We start from the raw sequence: 17632 nt of genomic DNA, 5'->3' as shown, positions 1-17632 counted from the left end.
AATAATGTGGTCATAAAATAGTTTAAAAACAAAAATTGAGCGAGAATAAAAACTGTTTATAAGTACCTATCTATACGTAGTGCAGGCTACGATGTTTTGTACATGATTTAAATATTTGGAAAAGTGTTACGGTTTTAAAGCAGACGCAAAGTTTCTTATTCTATATACGCACGATAAAACAATCATATTATAATATAGTATTCAAACATTTTTATTAGATTTGTAGATTCGTTTGTGTTGTTAATAATAGGTAACCTAAATTAAAACGTATAATGCACGATTATTATGGTGCTATGATATCATATCTAAAACAGTCATCAATTTGTTTCATCGCGCTGTCGGCACATATACAATTATTCTTTATTAATTTATTTCACACGATTTATTAAATTCAATTTTGATTTAGTACACAGTTTATGAAAATAGTAATCGTTCTTCGTCTAGTCACGAACACCCTTGAGTTGATTTTGTGGCGATTGTATTAGACAATACAAATTATAGTTTAGAAAAAAAAATTGATATTCCAATTAGTTGTACAGTTTTCAATGTTTGTATGAATGTATAGGTATGTACTTTGTTGAGAATGTTTAAATATTTTATCATTAAAAATCGTTTATTAAAATAAATTCAATGTAAAGTTAGGGATAATAGATTTATGTTTATTGTTTTAAAAATAAGTTTGCGTAATTTATAACCATTTGGTATTCTAGATCAATCGTATTTGGCACTTCACAAATGGCAATTTCAGTAAGAGAAATTTTGAACTCGTATCAGACGATTTATTAATACTTTGCACTCAACGTTTTCTCGAGTGGTTTTTCTTCCGCATACAATTTCACATTATATCATAAAATCACAATAAATTACGAAATAGTAAACAGTCATCAATGGATTTCAAATACGTGTGTTACATACGAAATACATCGAGTTATATTATAATGGTATTGGTCTCAAAATATTTCCACGAATCAAAACGAAATTTACGTGATCAAAGAATTTCATTACTTGCGTACGATCAAATATAATATCTCATTAGAGAAACGTGAAAAAATAAATATATCAATTAGAGACGGACAACGGGTTGTACATTTTATTATTATTAATATTTGGTAATGGTTTTAATAAAAAATAATATGCATGACACGTCGATAAGGCATCACGTCCAAAACGGTCATCAGCGTTACATAAGAGTGAGAACAAGACAATAAACGTCGTTGGTCACAACAATAGTGTACGTACACATGATGGCATTTATGACGCTGGCGAGTCTAAGAGGTTTACACTTAAGGCTTAACTTTATTACGGACGTTAGCGCTTCTCCGCCGATTTCTCTCGATTATAGAATACAATACTATTATGTTATAGGTATACGTACAGGCGTATGCCATTATATTAAACCGTTGATTTTACAGTCATATTTTATTCTCGTATATAGTCGTATAGGTCACAGGAAACATACACATATATCATTGAGTTGCTCATAACATATAAATATATAATAGAGACGATAACATTTTATATTTCATTATTATATAGTTTGATCCTATTTTAATTTCGTTTTCTCCTTTTTAACTATATGCCTATACCATCTATAATAATATAATATATGCCCACTCGATATTTTTACACGACATACGACAGGAGATCGTAAATTGTTGAGTTTTAACCACAACACCACTCATCCACCCACCTTCTCGCCTAAAATGTATCCTATATTATATTGTCTAAAAAGTTACGTTCTCGTATACTATGATACCTAATAATCAGTGTCGTATAGTACTTGATAAAAAGCTGCGGATAATATACTCTCGCTGACGTGGTAACATACATGATACACACAGCACTGTAGAGGTGCTAAGAAATATAACCATATGAGAATTGATATCGAAATACGTCGCTGTATGACGTGGAGATGTAGGAATCACAATTTTTTTTTTTTTTAACACAATTTTTGAAAGTTTTGAATTTGAATAGACCACCATGGCGTTTGCCCGAATCTGTGCCTACGGGTGACGTCAGTTGCTCAGTTTTTGATCGCATGTAATTACACCTTCTCCCCACCCTCAAAACCACTTAAATAGCTCTCGTGGTAATTTTGTAACTTGCAGGCGCCAACAAATAGTTGTGGTCAGTGCGCAGAAGTAATAAACAGCTGTACGCATTACGTCATAACGGTATTAGATGTCACCTCGCCTTGTTTGAATTTCCATCGAGACGGATAGCGAAAGTGCGCGCATACGACTAGACCGTGATCTATATTATATTAAATTGTTTATAATAAAAAATACGTTTTCTTTGTATAATATTGACGTTAATAAAGCAATATATTATACTAAAGATTTCAATCGATTGATTTCGTTTTATTGTTTCAGACCAACACGAACGGTCGGACCAGGAGGCAAAGTTTCATCGATTTTTTGCCATGGAATTCAAGGATCGGTAAGTTGAGAAAAATATAAACGTAACCATTTTAATAACGAAAGGCGTAATTAAATGATGAGTGATATTATTTAGGCATTCCTACCTTATATTTTCCATTCGGGTTGAACAATTTTATTGTTCCGGGTTCCTATTGTTTATTTGCGGTCCGAAGATTATTCCGACCGCGGAACCGCATTGTACCGTAATTATAATATTTAATCTTTGAAAGTTATGAAATATAGTGTGTACTAGCGGCATATTAGTCATCTCCGCTAAAAAAAAAAAGATTAACAGCATCCTATAAAAGAACAGGATATGCACATATGTATACCTGTTTTTTTTTTATTCATAGTAGGTATATTTTAATTTATAATAATATGTAGAGTAGGATTAATAGCTTGTACCTATGAGAATGTCCAAAAACAGCCAGCCACCGGTTGTTTTAATTTCATTATTGACGTTAGTTGGAAAGTTTAAATATAAAATTAAATTGAGATTTCTATCCAATCATATAGGAGTGTCGAACAATAAAACGAGACATCAGGGAAACATATTAAATCCAATAATTATTGTTGACACACACATAACGTCATAACTACAGAACAAGATATTAACATACATTATTTGATAATAATTCTTTAAATATTATTTAAGTTTAGTCTTATTACATATAACAAACAATGTCAGGCAATTACTTAAAATGTATTTTTATATAAATATTCTATTAATTAATATTATATGTACTTTTTAAGACGTATCGACAACTAATGATTTTTACAAGTATTAAATATAAATTGTATGATCAATGTTTGATCAATGTCATTACGAAGTTGAGGTCATTCTAAGTACTTGCATATTATTATTCTGTTTTATGGTAATTTGTCGAAATATACAAATCGTGGTGTCTGAAGCATCGATATTATTGAAAATCCCATCATAATTCTAATGCAAAGTATGATACGTGTACCTCTTCATTATTTTCGAGACAGCAAGTTATAATATAAGGCTAATGTAACCTTAACATTCCTGCAGCTATACCAGATTGAAAATTTGAGATTTATGCAGGCAAATTATCGGCACGGTGATAAATAATACAGACGGTTTTTGAAGCGACTAATCAACTAATTATTATTATGCAAATCGTTGTGTATACGCATTTAGCGTACGTTTGAATAGAATCGAATAATGTAAACACTCAAATACCCACGACTAGTTCATTAATGGATCCTCAAGCATAGTTATTTGGAGGACATACTTAAGTTATAAAATACAAAAATCGTGGTCCTAAATGTTCTATAGTTATTTATTTCCGTAATTTATTAATCATTTAGTACACGGATGCATTATACAAATTTTAAATCGAGAAAGTAAATTAGAATATTATCTAGGTAAGTATTATATCAAACGAGCGACGTAAGTTCTGATATAGAACCTTCGTTTTAGTAGTTTTTTCTTCTTAAATACTCATCCGGTGATTTAACTCGAGATATTAACACATGACCATAATATTTTCATACTTCCTAGCTCGTAAGCAACGAACCAAACAAATTTAATTACCCGACCTTCGTGTTGAAGATAGCCGCTATTCGTTATACGAGAAATAGAAATGAGATTTTTTATATTCATAGATTAAGTATATTAATGATTTTAGCATGAAACATATTTACACATTTCCAAGATTTAACTTCAATAAGCGATATAATAATATTTTATAGTAGGCACGTTAATGTGAATATAATAATTATACAATTACGTCATAATGTATGATTTATGATTTATATTTTACAACAATTTCAAATTACCCATTCTGTAAGTTATAATTCGGAATTCGAACTTTTCTTTATGTAATGATTGCATTAATTATTTTATAAGATTTAGTTTAGTCTATGTGTTATGGGAATGATATTATTTTTAAGCGTGCTGCGCAATTTGATGCAAATTCTATCGTTATTTAAAATGCAATTGCAAATATGCCAATTAATTTTCTTGACAGTCACAATAATGAGAAATAATAATAGCGAAATTGTTATTAATTTCTAATAGAGAAATTCGAATAAAATATCAATGACTATTGAACATTCCGACTTTATGTATAAAGTATATTGTTGTATTATAAGACTAGATTGTTATCAAGTAGGTAACTCTAACAGTTTTGATTAATGAATTTCGGCGAATCGTAAAAACAAAACGCACAAATGCATAAAGCACTATTATTAATAAACTTAAACTTTTAATACGAATGTTATGTATATTATTGTACATAATATAATAATTCTGGTATGCATATACCTAGAAGTTTTCATTTATATTTTTTACAATTGTTCGACAAAAAAGAAAATCTCGAAACCTCAATCCATTGCAAAGTGACTTTCATTGAGAATCGAAACCAAAACATTATGCGCAGCCGCTATATTATTATGTACATATAGGTATTATAGTTTTATATATTATATAGAGCGTTTACGGGTGGAATAATAATAATTATTTTCTTTGTGATAAGACTACCGACGACTGCCGAAAGCTCTTTGTGTAGGCCGCGACGATAATATGCCCGCGATATCCATCCGGTCAAATTTCACCAGAGACGTACACAAATTATTATTTCGGACACGTCTCGCGCAACGATTTATTACGATATTATATTCTCCATCGACCGACCACGAAACGGTTACTGCGAAAACCGCTTCACAAACAGCACGATCAACGATTCCATACCACTGAAATGTAATAAGAATTATAGAATTATAAATTTTTCATCGAAATACGTTTTTCCCCCTCCCAATACTACAAAATATTAACATAACCACATAAAAAACCACTTACATTACCACCGCTCCATCGCTTCGCCCATCGAGTGACCATCTGCAAACGTACACTCCAAAATGTCGGTGGTCTCGCATTTAAATCACTGTCCCTATCTCACTGCACGGAGGACGTCCGAGTGACAAAACATTAAAATACATTTTATACTCATATGATTATCAAATCAATGATATTAGTATCATAACTTTAACGAAATTCTAACCATCGTACCCTGTATAGTGTATACGGATAGTAAGTCGGTCATCGCATAATAATAATAATATTGTTTTCTATGCACGACAAAAACGATCTGAACACGAGCACCGGGTGGCTGTGATGATAATTATTATTGTTCGTACTAGACGAGCGTCATCAACTCTACAATAATAATAATAAAAATAATTAATACCCAATATCATACCAAAATACTATAATTCGTCGTCTTAGAATGAAAAGGTTCTAACGTAATTTTTGTAATTGTTCAGGAGCACGTTTTTAAGTTAGAATTGGAATAATTTTTTTCGCCGTAAATACTAAGTTACCAAAATTTGATGCTGTATCCAGAAAGTTCAAAGGAACACAACTTTACTTGAATTTTGTTTTTACCGTAATTTTTGATCAAGTTAATAATAAAACACTAAAATATTGTATTTAGAATTAAAATGTTTTACGTGCAGAACTTTTTCATTCTGAAAATAACAATTATTTGTTTAGTTAATAGTTAGAACCTTTTTATTCTAAATAAATATATTATTGATTGAGTTAGAACTTTTTGATACTGATTTAAATAATATATTTTATTCAGTGATACCAACTTTCTAGACGTGTAAATTATTTTAGCTTTTACACCACGTACCTATATTATAAACTTTTTATTATTTAATATAATATTACATTTTTAAGTTGAATACCTATTAGAACCTTTTCATTCTGAGACGACGAATTGTCTACCGGTACATTTTTGATTTTACGAATCGGAAACGTTTTTCCGATGTCCGGATGTTACCATAATACACAGTGTGTTTGGACGATGATCGTGGTGATGGTACCCCGAGGTCACGTGTGTCCGCGTCTCGAACAATAGATGGCCTCCCGCGTTTCCTTCGTCTCACAGTTCGTACTTAGTTTTTTTTTTTTTTTTACCAGCTGGCACGCCGACGACGACGTCTACTTTTCACCGTATACCGAGCATACGGTATATCGCGTTCACGTCACGATGTATTGTACAGGGTGTATTTGGAAAATAAATAAATAATATTGTCGTGCGATTTGCGTGTAAAATGTTCACGTCGAATTCTTCGTTTACACCACTTTATTGTTCAGTATGCGTATTAAAATATTAAAAAGTATAAATAAATCGAATAATAGTATTATTGTAAGTTCCGTTGAGCGCAATAACGATGGTGTAGGTACCTATCTCATTCGTAGCCTTACGTTATTTTCACTTGTCTGTGTCCCTTTGGGTCGGCTGTATATTTGTGTTTTTTCTCTTATTTCTTCTATCTCTCCAAACGACCTTTACGCCACCGTCGTCGCCGTGTGGGACTTTCACTATTGAATCGTTTTCTCGTAGGAACACGTAGTTGTTGACGACGACGGAGGCGGCGGAATCGGTGACTTGCGTGATCGTCATCAGATTTTCGAACAGTTCAAAGGTGCGCCACGCACGACAGAAATCACTTATTACTGGCACCCGATAAATACGTTTTTTTTCTTTCGTCGATTGCAACGGAGTGCTCCGTTTCACGATCTTCGTCAAGGACACAACGTGGAAACGGTTCTCAAAAACTCGTCCGGACAGTGGTTTTAAACTTTTATAGTACCATTGACACGTTAATATCAATAGGTAACATTATATCTAAAAAAAAGAGACAGCGATTCCGATCAGAAAAACTGCTGGTTCGAGGAACCCAAAGTTGGAAAAATCGAATTTTCACGATCCGCGTCTATCTATACATACCTAATTGGTTGTTCACTCAGACGAGTGTGATGATTTGATTTTGGATTTTTTCACCGGTGATTTTTCGAGCAGTCACTGCAACAGCGTTGTTGAGTCTTCCGTCTATGTATCTCTACAAGTAACTGAAACTTGAGTATCTAACGTAGCCAGTCAATAATAATATTGTATTAATGTGGTTCAAATTGTGACTACATAAATCTGATGTTCTAAATTGATTTCACGAAAATCCATCATAATTTTGGTGGTCATAATTAAAATAATTAAAAAAATTATGTAACATATTTACATCATAAACGATAAATGTTTAAAGTGTGTTGCACGAAAATTTTTGATTGATAGAGTTATAATATATTTTATATTTCTATGTAAAATAAGTTAATAGTGAATATTACTTTAAGTGTTAGCGTATTATTTACAAATTAAATGATTCATAAAATAATGTTTATTGCCATTTAAGAGTTTTTTTAAAAAATATTAAATTATGTGAGTTATTATCATTATTCCGTTTTAAACAGTAAGTTCTGATACATTTTTAATCACGATTACTTCGGATTTCCGCTAGATAGCAGACTGTTTAACATATTAATCGTTACAGAAAATTAACTTATTGTTACGTGGTCAATTTACATGTACACAAGTACCTAACACAATTTAGTTTAAATACTAATGACCCAGTATTTTGTGCAAGTTTCAAAAAAGAACAATTTATTATAAATTATTGAAAAGCACGCCCAACTCTGTATAGTTTTACACTATTTCCTTGATATAATATACCTAGGTCACTTATTATTTTTTTTAAATCTAAAAGAAAAACTAGAAATTGTCTTATACACAAATTACCACTGTTTTATTTGTATTTACACTTAACGTGTGATTACAAGCACGGTATAGCGAGATTATTATACAGCAGTAATTGTTTTTTTATATATACATATATAACAAAAATATGTTTTTTTCAATCAAAAAAATATTATTTACTGTTACAAAAAAGGAATTTCAAGGATTTGATATTTATAATCTTACAAATAATTGTTTCATTCAAATTTCTTCATTTTAAATTTAAATTCTGTATTAATAAATTTTACAGTACCTAGTGGTTTTTTCACGAGTATAAGTTCAGATAAATATTTAAGAATTTAAACTTTCAAGTGGTATAGATCCTCGAGTATCCATTCTTTCATTTTACTTTGATTTGCAACTACATTTTAAACGAATGTCGTAATATTAATATTATATAGCATACTAGTATTTACTTACCTATCTATAGTGTCCTAGTAGGTATGTGTACCAAAACATTAAGTTAAATTATTATTTAATATGCAAAATGAAACACAAAACTACATTTGTCCTATATTGGTATCAATGTGGGTTCAACATTTTAATAATAATAATATTATGTAGTATGCACTACTCACACAAGTATTATTATAGTTATTTGAAAAATCGTATCAACAAATATTAGTTAAACTATCTTCATGGTATATATTGGATAGATTTTAATTAAATCAAGTAAATACAGATCACTAATAATATATAGGTATAATTTATCTGTATGACTATATATATCCGATGAAATGTTTCAATAATCCAAGTCTTAACTCGATATTATGCTGTCCACGATATCCGAGAAATTAAAAAAAATACGTTGGTATTATGCGAAAGAATGCTGCATTGACTGCATCGACACTCACACAACTCGAGTGATTTATCGTATTATCATCATTTATAGGTTGTAGGGGGGATAAATATGGGGAATTTTTTCTTACTGAGGGTGCTGCACTAATTGTTTGATTTTCAATAATCACCAAATCGGTTACCTAATATAATATACTTGTATGTAATATAAATGGCACTTGTATTCGGATTAGACATTTTTTCGCAACGTCCTGCGTGCTAGTAAAAAATTTTCCATCTCAACACGTTCGTAAGAAAACAAAAAAAATAGATAAATAATAAAATATGATTCGGAACAAGGTCACTCGTGAAACTGCTGCAGTTTAATCGACATTTGATTATACCGTCCATCCTCGTGCCTAATCCGACGCACGGTACCGTTTCACCGCGCACCGCTGTGGTTCAGACGAAACGAAATGAAACGAAAAAAAAAAAATAAAAAAAATATCATACTATGACATTGTGCCCACACAACTGCAGTGTTTTCGCGACCTATCTGTACGTTTGTTTTTTCATCATGAGTGTGTTTTCCGCAGGTACAGCCGACTCTCCAGTTGCCGCCGCCGTCAATGCGGGTGGCACGATGGTCACAGGTGCTCAAAGTGTGGCCCAGCAAAACGTGGCCGACGTTTGCCTGACCAGCATACCTTGCAACCCTCGGGCTCGGTACAGGAGCTTTGATGGTAGTTGCAACAACTTACAACAACCTGGATGGGGATCGGTAAACACGGCGTTGGTCAGACTGTTACCAGCTGCTTACCAAGACGGTCAGTAAACGTTACACCTAATATCTTTCTATCATAAATTAATATTGTACTATTATAGGATCATTATAATTAATAACATGACACGGTGGGTATAATAAAATAATAATATTAAGTTATAATATGTAGTTTATACTTATAATAAACGTCTTGACTATGCCTATCAAACTTTTGATATAATCATCATTCGACTACACCCAAACGTCTTTTTTTCGCTGTCGTTTACAACCTATTTAGTATAGGCGCACAATATATTAAAATTTAAGATCAACACTCATTATTTTTCAGATCCTATATTTATCTTTGTAACCATGTTTAATTAACTTTCTACTATGTATAATGCGCTTGTTTCACTTCTTACACATTATATTAAATGGTAATCAAACCGATTTTAAATTCACAACTTTTCGTGGTATAAGCTACCATGTCATAACGGTGCGCACTGCATACATAATATATGGATGTACGTTGGAACATTTAGATGACATAACTACTACCTATAATATTGTATGTATTACCTACTGATTAATTATAAAACACGTTTTAGACATTAACTAGACAATATTTATATAGATCTGAACGGGTCTGCTCTTATTTTCATGTATATTATAGTAAGTAATTGTAGACCGAAACAGTTTCACCAAGGTTACATATGTACTTATATAAGTATGTATCTATATCAAAAATATAAATTGATACACTGGTAAATAGTTCGTTGTAATTATTTTAAAACGTTATTTCAATATAAGGTGTTCATTTAATGATTACCTACTGCGCGTCAAAAAATCATTTCATATACCTATAAGTTATATGTTATAACCATTTATTATTATACCACCATCATACTCCATACGGTTCATTTCGACCGAAACAAGGTGAACCTCTTGAACGTTGAATTTTTACATTTTGTAAGTTACTTTAAAAGTAAGACACTCATTAACATTTTGCACTCCAGTAGATTTAATAATTTTACAAATTCGAAATGATGTATGGATTACCTACCTATTTATTTACACTTACCTATTGGTATGTTGTGAATAATGTCCTATTGTAAGGTACGTTTTAAAATTATTTTATTATATACTTTATACTCATACCTACATTCATATAATTAACTATAAAATCCTTAAGCTTTTATATTATTCTATCCTATATCAGCTTTTTCACGTTTTCGGTAATTAATAACTTTTCGAGGCTTTTTTCTGCACGTACTATAATACGTCACCTCAGGATCTCTGTTAAAGGGACGGGTAACCATGGTTACTTCTTTCGATCGAATGGCTTTTTGTACACACAGAAATGTCTATAACTCGTTATTATATTAATGTTACACACTACTAAATAGAATATCCGAAAAGTTCAGATATATTTATAGGTTTTGAGAGTATCAATTTTCATACAATTTTTGAGTTTTGTATATTAACCTAATACATATATTGAAGTTCTAATAAACATAAAAAAAAAGTCTGATTTGAAACTATTACAATATATTCATTATTCATCACTATAATAACGTGTCCAAAATTATTATTATATTAGTTTTAGAAAATAAGATAATATATGCTATATTATTTTGTTATTTAATCACTCCAATTAATGATTAACTACCAGAATATTATGGTTTCCGAGCAGCGTAACGAATTTATTATGAAATATTATTATGTTGTACGCGAGTACATATTTCGATGTAATTTAATGAAAAAATTGTGACTTAGAAACTAGTTTTATTTTAGCTATCGCCTTGGGACATATTGAAACCCAATGCACTTAGTGTCGATGACTACATTCGTATGTTTTCACCTATAGGCTCATACGCATAAATCATTTTTACTTTCTTTTTGAAACCGGTATGTTATTCCGGACCTTAGTCGAAACTTTAGGTTTTGTTTATTATATCGAGAAACTCGGAACAAAAGCTTTTTTTTTAAGACTTATATTAATTAGGGACCAATGACGGTCGAAACTATATCGTAAGTCATTATAAAACTTGCATTATTCTGCGTAAAGTGTATTGAAAATTTATTAGAATTATTGAAGACAGTGTTTTATAATTTTAATTGCATACAGTCATAAATGTCTATATTTACGAATTGATTATCTACTTATAATATATGTTGAGTATTGAACGCGTGCCTTTTATTAACCTATATAGTCTGTCTATACATTACGGGTTTTGCGACCAATTGATAACAAATAACTGAAATCGCCTAGGTAAATATGGCGTATGCGATGCATCCGTACAATATAATAATTACAATAATTACTACAACTGCTGCTGTGTTTGCTTTAGGTGAGAGCAGACCGAGATTGACCTCATTCGGACGGGTACTTCCCAGTGCTAGGCTGATCCGTACGACGCTGTTCCCGGAAAGGAACGTGCCTGACATACGGTTTACGCTCGCCGTTATGCAGTGGGCGCAAGTCGTTGCACATGACGTCACTCTGCTCACCGAGAAATCCGGTAAGTCGAAGCATAAACAGTATTATAATACGTAGCAAATTGCAGGAGCCTATGTGTTATACGATCCGGCGCATAGGGTGTGTTTATGTAAAACGTCTGAAAAAACGCTTAACGAACATGCGTAAACGAGCAAACAGTAATTATTTCGTGTTTGTTCTTAAGGCCGCGACGTTATCCCAACATTATTAAATATGTCTTATAACATTATTAAAGCTCTACAAATTTTTTGAATTTAATTATCTTGGAACGATGTTGACTTATCTTAAAACTAATTAATGATCATATTATATTGTAATGACCGTGAATTGATTACGCGTGTGTAAACGATTTTAGTCAGCTGTAAAATGTTAGGAATTACATTGAACTCAAATAAATAAAAATACACGTATTTCGTGATGAATAATTAGTACTGGCGTCCGTTCAAAGCAAAAAAAAAAGATCATAAAAAACATAACGCCACACCCAATACCTAGTAAATTGTTCAAGTCAAAACGAGCTATTGATATTTTATGTATTCTGAAAGAAAGTAAACATTGAATAGTAAAGAATAGAAAAAATAATATTGGATAATATAATATGCATTAAACAGTATGGTATACGATTTACCGTTGTCTAGTTTTCAACCATAATATTATATAGGTACGTTTAGAATATGTTCTGCGGTAGACAATAATTTATGTTTGAAATTTGAAAAAAATAAGTTATAATTCATATTCGATTCAGAAAATACGAGTATATAAAGTTTGATGGATAATCTTAATATTTTGTTATTTTTTCATGATGTTATACGTCAGACTTGTTTCTATAATATTGTGCTTGAATTAACGTAATAATATTCTATTTTAAAGTGTCACGATAAAAACTAACATAAACCCTTTAGGTTCAACACTACAACTATAATATTATAGCACTAGTTTTTAACTTTTGTTGACTAAAATTATGTGAATACTTAAATAAGGTAGGTATAAGGTAAATAATTATATTCAAAGTATAATTGTATAAAGTACTTTTTTTGCGTAAAACATTCCTTAAAATAATTTTCAGAATGTTATAAATAATCAAATTTAAATTTATAATATGTAATACTATCTTTATATAACATACCTTAGTGGCTTATATATAATCACTTTATGGCTGACTTAAAGTGCATACTCTTCATTTCAGACTCTTTATCGAGTTAATCTCTATTAAATCAACAACGATTACTGCTTAAAAAAATATTTAACGTGTTGTGCATAGTCAAAATAATTAAAAAAATTGTTTATTATTCATCAGACGGACCGAAAAAGGAAAATTATATTTTTTATTTAAAAGATACCAATTCACACTAGAATTAATATTTTTTTTCTTACAAAGGTTCTGTTTGGTTTATAATTAAAAGCAAGCATTATATTCTATATGAGTATAAGATCTAGATGCTGTTTTTTTCAAAAATTTTAATGTTTAGTAATCTTTTATTTTTTTCAAAGGACATCGCATAAATAGGACAACTATAATATAATTACGTGCCTACCTTCTGCCACAATACAATAATATCTCCTACATTATACGTACTATAATATTATGATAATATGACTTGGCCACATAAGTATATACACACGTAAGGTATGCAATATATATATATATATATATATATATACATTGTATACCGCACATATATAGGATTATACGATGTGTCCAAAAACGGAGTTCTTCGTTCGAATCTTTCAACAACAACAACAATCGTGCAGGAGATCGAACTTTTAAAAGGCCGTGAAAAATACGATTCATCAAACAAACATCAAACGTGAAATTACATTTTCAATAATACAAAATATATGATGACGTTATTGTGTAAACGAAATTTTCCCGACAAAACTGCGACACGACAAGAGCGATCTATCGGGGATTTCGTGCAGGGCACCCTGCAATACGTACGAGTATATACCTATATACCACTGGCGTACGACGTGTTTTTTACACGTATGGGATTGGTGGACGTGACGAGGTCGTGGACTTGACACAGTTACGGTCACGGTTGTATAATATAGAGGTATATATATATAGAGGTATGCGCACCACTATCATAAAGTAATCACTAATCGTATACTTAAGGGGATTGAAAACGGAGATTTGTCCCGCCTTTGCTTATAATAAATTATTGCACTCGTGACGATTGTTGTTATTAATAATAATCGCACAGGTACGTGCAATATGTTGTATGAATGTATAGTAAATATTTCAAACGGCACGCGAACGATCCGAGGGTGCTGCGATAGCAATACGTACAGTACAATTATTAAGAATTCATCCAATTTTATCGGCTTTAGTGCGAATAAAATCGAAAACAGAGGAAATGCGATCTTATTTATCAGTGCAGACTGCATTAGATCCTATATAACGAATTCAAATATTATGCTCGCAGAATGCGTAGGTCGATCGTGATTCGTTGAAAATAGGATCCGACTAGATAATATTATCCTTATATATTGCGACGTAAAAAACTGCAGCAGGAGACTGAATTCACTTAATAACGGGGATTACCTCGTTATACCGATTTGATATATCTATCTTAAAAAGGCATGATGCCACGGAGAATTTACATTCAATTAAACCCATTAAGTTTTGTTTGTTTCATTACTTGAATGAATTTACCTATTGTTCTATATTTTAAAGTTATGGGGGACATTTTATTTTTCTCGTTGAATTTTTTCTCCGATATTTCAGTTTTTGAGTGGTTCTATGAACATCATTTTAACTAATTTCGAAAATTTATTATGACTTTGTAAAATTCTCGCCAATAGTTGTACGGTTCCTCGTATTTTTACGAGTATCGATTCGAAATACTCTACCTACATTAGTTTACAAATCATTATCGTCGTCGTTTGAATATTTTTTTTTTCGAACAATATGTTAATATTTTTATTTTTATACGTATAAGTATATTATGTAGGATACGTTTAAATAAGAATAACTGTTTTCTTAAAAACATTGGCTGTGACACAATATAACACATAATAGTATAACGTGTACATAATATATATATTATAATATAATCATACAACGTTCATAATATCATAAAATTATTAGGCGTTAATCGGAATAATTAATGATTTAAACAGCGCGGACATTCAACATTCTGACGACACGAGGAACGCTCGGGGAAACGATCGTCGTCTGATGTGTATAGGTTAATATAATATTATGATCTTTCCTCGCTGTCGTCGATTTACGAGTGATATTATTATTGTCGACACACGAGACGATATTATAGATAAAGAAATACAATTACAATAAAATATAATACACTACGCTGTCGTTTAAATAATTAACCGGCGCAAGTCTTCCTCGTGCACACACATACATGACAAGTATAATATGTTATATTAAACGCATCGCGAACATGTATTATATACATATATATAGTTTAGCGTAATGAGACGTGTCAAAACAAATACCGGCGAGGTCTGCGGGACGACTCGTGAGTGCGTGCTCAACATTAATGTTACACTATATCACTATATTATTATATTATTATTATTAATACTCGTATTATAATATATTTTTGTTGTTTTTGGTCGTGCGATCGAAAGCGTTTTTAATTAATCGGACGCTGTACGCGATTCGAGGCCGCGCGAGTCTACCCCGTGATGCAGAAGCTGCATTCCGGTCTTCCCCGTTTTGGACAAGCAATCGCCTGTTCGAGGTCACTATATCCGCGAGCGTTTTCCCTGTAAGACGATAACATTATTTTAATATTATGTTATTATTATTATTAATTTATCGTCATCACTCATCATCATCCCCGCCTACGTCGTCGTCGTAATAACATAACATTATATAATAATATTATACATTATATATAAATATATATATATTTATATAAATAATAAATACATAACTATAGATTGTTAAAATATTATCGTCATATTGTAAGCCGTAACCCCCTCCCCTTCAGGATCAATCGCCGATGATCTACATAAAATAAAATTATTGTTGTCCAATATTCCGTCTCATTTCTATATAATATTGTGATTTGTGAATTATGAATTATGCATAATATTATATACTGCTAGTGCTTCAGTGTTTACAGTAAGTCGTTTAGAAAGGGTGTGCTTAGAAAAAATAAACTTTTTAACTGTAAGAGTATAACAGAAAAACGAAATATTGTCGAGTTATCTATACCTATTTGATTTCATATTTTTATTTTTACTCAAAAGTCGAAATCAATATTTGAGTTCAAACCAAAAAGTTTTTTTTATTACTGATTTCATTATTTTTATTGATCTTACTTTTAAGTTTATGTTTTGCACAGACTATAGACCGTACGGAGTATTCGCATTTTAGACATTATCATTTATCGATATAAGTAATTTATATAGAATATTATCGTTAACGGTTCGTTTATAAACACCATTTTTTCGTTAACAAAATATGTTTATGCGTTTTTAATCCATTTCATACTATAGGACATTAGATCAATTTGTTTATGACCTAATAGATGTGACTCGTGAAAAGCACTCGTTACCGCAACACTGTGAGCGACTTTTAGATAACGAGTGCAATACAGATTCTATATAAATCGCTTACGGTGAACCGTATAAATATATTATTATTCTATATTCAATTCTCAGTCAAAACGCAACCAGAATTTAAACGAAAAAAAGTTATGGGTACCATTTTGTTTTAAAATATTTACGATTTTTAGATACCTAGCTTGATCTCGGGAATTATTATTGTTTTTGCGTTTAAAATTTATTTCACGACCAGTGGAAGGGGTTGTGGGAGCTTCATATATAACATTATAATATATTATACACATATGGATATAGGTACTATTGTTATTACTATCACCATGATAGGCGGCACACTATATTATAGTACTATAATACCAATACTATAATGGATCGCGAAAACAAAAAAAAAAGGATGCGGTTAATTTTATCACGACGCGTGTGTTTGATGGCCTTATCGAACCACACGAATCGTTGAGTTCTTTATTCTGCAGCAGTGACTTACATGCGCAAGCGTGTGTTATAATAATAATAACGTAATACTATATTTACCGGTGCACTGCACAGTCCTTAAAAATAATTTGTTCATTATGCAGAATAATATCATTCTCGAAAATGCAATTTTAAAAATTGTTAATAACGTTAAAAAAAAAATAATAATAATAATAATAACAAAAATATTGTGTCAGTGTGTTACGCCGTGGTAATAATACTATCATTGGAATAATATAGAGTAAGGACGAACTCCTTCACTTACTTTTTGAAATAAAATTGTGTTCAATTTATTACCTATAACGTAATTGGTAAAATTTTGTCACGAGTTCACCTGCAGGAAAACAATTCAAATGAACAAACATGCAATTTGAAGACTGTAAAAATAATTCACAATATAGTTATTAAATAATTTAATTGATCAAAAAGTATAATAGAGTGTCACCGGATGCATTATATTTAATGATTTTTTTTTTCTACAACTACAGTTTAATGCATTTCATAATTTTTCCTATGATCAATTACGAATGTGGGTAGGAGCCGATATTGTAAATCAAAAATCGTA

General features: G+C 30.9%; 1 protein-coding gene across 1 annotated transcript in view; it reads left to right on the top strand.

Moving 5' to 3' along the window:
• The window catches only part of LOC107163971 (peroxidase-like), a 44191-nt gene that overhangs the window by 12088 nt on the left and 14471 nt on the right, over window positions 1-17632 (top strand). Inside the window, exons 2-4 of the mRNA XM_089219384.1 lie at window positions 2373-2439; window positions 9394-9624; window positions 11912-12082. Coding sequence (XP_089075510.1) covers window positions 2373-2439; window positions 9394-9624; window positions 11912-12082 — 469 coding nt within the window. The remainder of the gene's footprint in view (window positions 1-2372; window positions 2440-9393; window positions 9625-11911; window positions 12083-17632) is intronic.

This window comes from Diuraphis noxia, unplaced genomic scaffold (assembly GCF_037042655.1).
Source record: "Diuraphis noxia isolate RWA-SAM2 unplaced genomic scaffold, SU_Dnox_SAM2 contig0002, whole genome shotgun sequence".
In the NCBI taxonomy this organism is placed as follows: Eukaryota; Metazoa; Arthropoda; class Insecta; order Hemiptera; family Aphididae; genus Diuraphis; species Diuraphis noxia.
Note: the sequence above shows the minus strand (reverse complement) of the source record. Positions and strands in the feature narration are given on the sequence as shown.